At 49.0% G+C, this 3,595-nt stretch overlaps 1 protein-coding gene across 1 annotated transcript; it reads left to right on the top strand.

The window, feature by feature from the left end:
• The first annotated feature begins 1,074 nt into the window (after positions 1 to 1,074).
• Positions 1,075 to 2,297, top strand: LOC142865846 (embryonic testis differentiation protein homolog B-like). Its single transcript, XM_075999267.1, has 2 exons — positions 1,075 to 1,162; positions 1,928 to 2,297. The coding sequence occupies exon 2, from the start codon at positions 1,976 to 1,978 to the stop codon at positions 2,153 to 2,155; it is 180 nt and encodes a 59-aa protein (XP_075855382.1). The 5' UTR covers positions 1,075 to 1,162; positions 1,928 to 1,975; the 3' UTR covers positions 2,156 to 2,297.
• Positions 2,298 to 3,595: the final 1,298 nt, after the last annotated feature.

Here is a 3,595-nt window from a genome sequence, read left to right as displayed (position 1 = left end):
CAACCTTTCCTGACCTATTTCCTATGTGATCAGCTTGGGTTTCCAGGAAGGCAATCCCTGAAAAGAAAGACAATTTTCCACACTCTTTTGTCAATAAAATACACCGATATGTTCCTGACCCCCCCCCCCATTTTGTTTAGGACACTGGACAAGGCCTCAGTGTCTTAACCCGGCTCCATGTGGGGTAGGAGGAAACCTGGATGACCGACCTCCCCTGTCACTGCAGAAAGGCAGAGTGAGACCTCGGCCCCCGTTACGGGCAGCCGTGCCTCAATTCTGACTGGTGTCACGCGAGACTGAGTGAGGCAGCCAGTGTGGGGAAGCCACATCTCCTCATATAATGACCCTGTCAGTTCCTCAGGAGAACAGCACTATAAAGAATACAGAGCCGTGTCCCCACCATTACATGTCTGACAGCCTGGAAAACTTCATGTCCTACCCCTACACAATGCCGACGTGGGCCACCTTGAATGTTAACAACTTAGTTGTATAGCTCAGAGACTGGGACCATAGCATCACTACTCACACCCCAAATCTCTGCAAATGAACACCCCATTTACATGAATCGCAGATTATAAAAGTATTAATTGCAGAGTCATGACCAAGGCTCCATGCAGAGATTAAGAAGTCAGTAGAAAATTCTAGCTGGGACTAAGCTCCTGATTGGAACGTGAGGCCAAAATTGCTGAGCATTGGCCAAGGCACCTGTTGGGATGGGATGGGTACTGTGAGCTCCTCACACAGGGGAAATGTTAATGAAGGGGTTTGGCATAAGTCAGGGAGAAGCTCTGAGGCCAAGATACCTGAGTGTTCTTCCCGGAAGTGGCTGTGGGGTTGGTGCCCATGGGTGGGTAACAGCTGCTGCTTCTCCCAGCAACGCCCACTCACCGTCTTCAGGCCTGAACCGCAAGTAACCAAGGTGATATGACCAGTATTTGCAACTGGCAAGTGACTGTGTGTGATCCCAAGGTTCCAAGGGCAATTGTGAGTCACCGTTGTCACCATGACTCCTCTGGCTGCTAACCAATCAGGCCCTGGGACTCGGGGCAAGAGAGCAAGGTGAGGAGAGGAGTTATTCTTCTCACTGCTCACCCTCTGGTCCAGATTTCTCTCTGGTAGAGACCTGAGCGCTCTCAGAGGTACAATATCCTGACATACCAAGGTAATATAGCATGTTTTTCTGCCATTACCTAACTAATCTACCTGATAAACTCCCGCCCTTTTAGATAATTGGGGGATATGTGACTGTCAATTGTTCCAACTAATACAGAGATGCTCTTCAGAGAGGTGGGTAACAGCATAGGCATGCAGGGGGAGGGGGCCTTGACCTGATACTGATTCCCTCTTCCTGTGTCAGCCTGCAGTTCTGGGGACTCAGGACAGATCTGGCCTTGGCACAGCTTCCTGCACTGTACTGATGTCTCCATGGCGCCCATGGCTTTGACCATTGCACCTTCAGACCTTAAACAGATTAGTCAGACCCCAGTTCCTGATGTCAGATCCCTTCCTTCTTGAAATGCTTGTCATGGTCTCCCCTAACTCAGTTGTAGGCACACGCAGGGAGCAAGGCACACGAGGTCCTGCCTGTACCAAACTTCTAATAAATGGGAATACGGCCCAGGGAACAGGCAGTTACCGAACAGTGTGAGGGGTCCATCACTCAGTTTGTTAGTTAGTCAATCGGTCAATAAATTTAGCGAGTATCTACACATTCAGCAACTGAAACAGGTATTGTGCCAGTGAAGCAGAATCAAGATTATAGACCCAGACCCATGTGTATGACTTACTGCTGGTAGCAAACGTGTGTGTGTGTGTGTGTCTGTGTGTGTGTGTGTGTGTGTGTGTGTGAGTCAAAGGGTGGCATAGGCAGTGAAGATTACACCCCTGTGTCCACTTATCATCTGGATTTCATCATCATGTTTTTCAGGATTTTGGGTTGTGCTGTCTTCCTGAGGTTGTGTGGAGTCGACCAGTCATGGAGCAAGAACCTTCTAAAGTCACTCCCAAGGAACCTGCTCTGAGCATCAAGAAGTCAGGCAAATCCTCCACACGCAGCCAGGTCTCCAAAAACGTGCTGTACTTTCTCATCAGTCGACAACTGGGGAGGCCCAGACATGACGTGGACCTGGCACAGTGGGTGTGGATGCTCTCATAAGCGACACCAGGGTGGAGTTGGCATTTACTAAGGGGTCCTGAGACTTTGATGCTTATTCCTGCCCAGGATTTTGATAATAAATTAAATTAGAACAAACCCCTCCTCCCATATTTCAGCCATTAAAATAGAATCTGTAATTGCACTCCTTTCTGTCTGATGTGTGTTTGTGACATGGCCTTCTTGGGTTACTCTGGCAGGTACTCTGCTCATCCCACCATTCCGTGCAGGGGCTCTCAGACTGGGGCGATGGTGAGATCATGCAGCACATCACATCTCCTCCACCATTAATCTGAAAAACGCCTAAAAGTGATAGTTATGTTGTACTTGGCCTTCCGAGAACCAAAGGCTCTTCTCCCTTCCCATGATGGAGAGTCATGCATTGTGTTTCCTCTAAAAGCTGACCGTTCATCCTAGTGAAAAGTCCTAGTTTAAGAACCAACCCTGAGCTGGGTTGAGGTTTAGGATATCTTTTAACATTGAAGATGTCAGGTACGGGGCTCCTTCCTTTTTAGGTACTTTCTGTCCTCATGGTGTGGGGGTCCAGAACTTGAGCTATATCCTGTAGGACAGCCCTCCAACCTTGCATGCTTCAGTCTCCACATCGTGCTACAAATGAGTTTCCAACAGGCCACCCAAGCACTGTGTGAGGGCAGATGTTCCTGGGTGAAGTTAAAGCTTGGAGGTTACACAGACCCGAGCTCATATTCAAACCTTGGTTGCCATAAAGAGTTCTTGGCCAAAACTGATGTTTTGAGAAAAGCATGGTGTTGGAGAAGTTGTTCATAATTCCAAGAAATGTGGCTCTCGTAGCACAAGTAATAAGGAGGAATATAAATCAGATCTTCAACATATGGCCACTGTTCTGAAAAATTTAAGAAGCCATCCGTGATGAATTCATGCTTGACACATAATGAGTGCATGGATGGGCTTAAGGAGGTATTAAAATATGCCTCTGGTTTGCAGAATTCCAGAAATGCTTCTCCAGGTAAATGAGCTGAAGGGACCCAGTGCCCTTCCTTCCTAGTCTCCTGAACCACAAGCGACTTCCATTACCGTCACTCAAAGCCAGTGACCCTGGACAGAAGAGTGCTGGAAGTATTGATCTCAGCATCCCTGCACAAAGGACAAAGTGGGAGTCACAGCATGTTCTCATCACCTGCCATTCACCCCATTGGTGAAGGAGGGATCCCCCACCCCAAATGACATAAGAGGGCTGAGCAGGTATCACCCAGCAGCGGGCAGATGGGATGGGCGGCAGCTCATTACTCACATGGAGTGAGTGGCGGTCTGGGGAAGAGGGCAGGGCAGGACATGCAAGGCCACAGGGGGCTGTGCTCAGGAGCAAAGGGAAGCAGCAAGGGCTGTGGGAGGGAGGCTTTTTACTGACCAGAGGGTGAAGTTCCTGCTCCCTTGTTCCCATGCTGGGATGTGACTGGTGTG

The sequence above is a fragment of the Microcebus murinus genome, chromosome X (genome assembly GCF_040939455.1).
Source record: "Microcebus murinus isolate Inina chromosome X, M.murinus_Inina_mat1.0, whole genome shotgun sequence".
Lineage (NCBI taxonomy): Eukaryota > Metazoa > Chordata > Mammalia > Primates > Cheirogaleidae > Microcebus > Microcebus murinus.
Note: the sequence above shows the minus strand (reverse complement) of the source record. Positions and strands in the feature narration are given on the sequence as shown.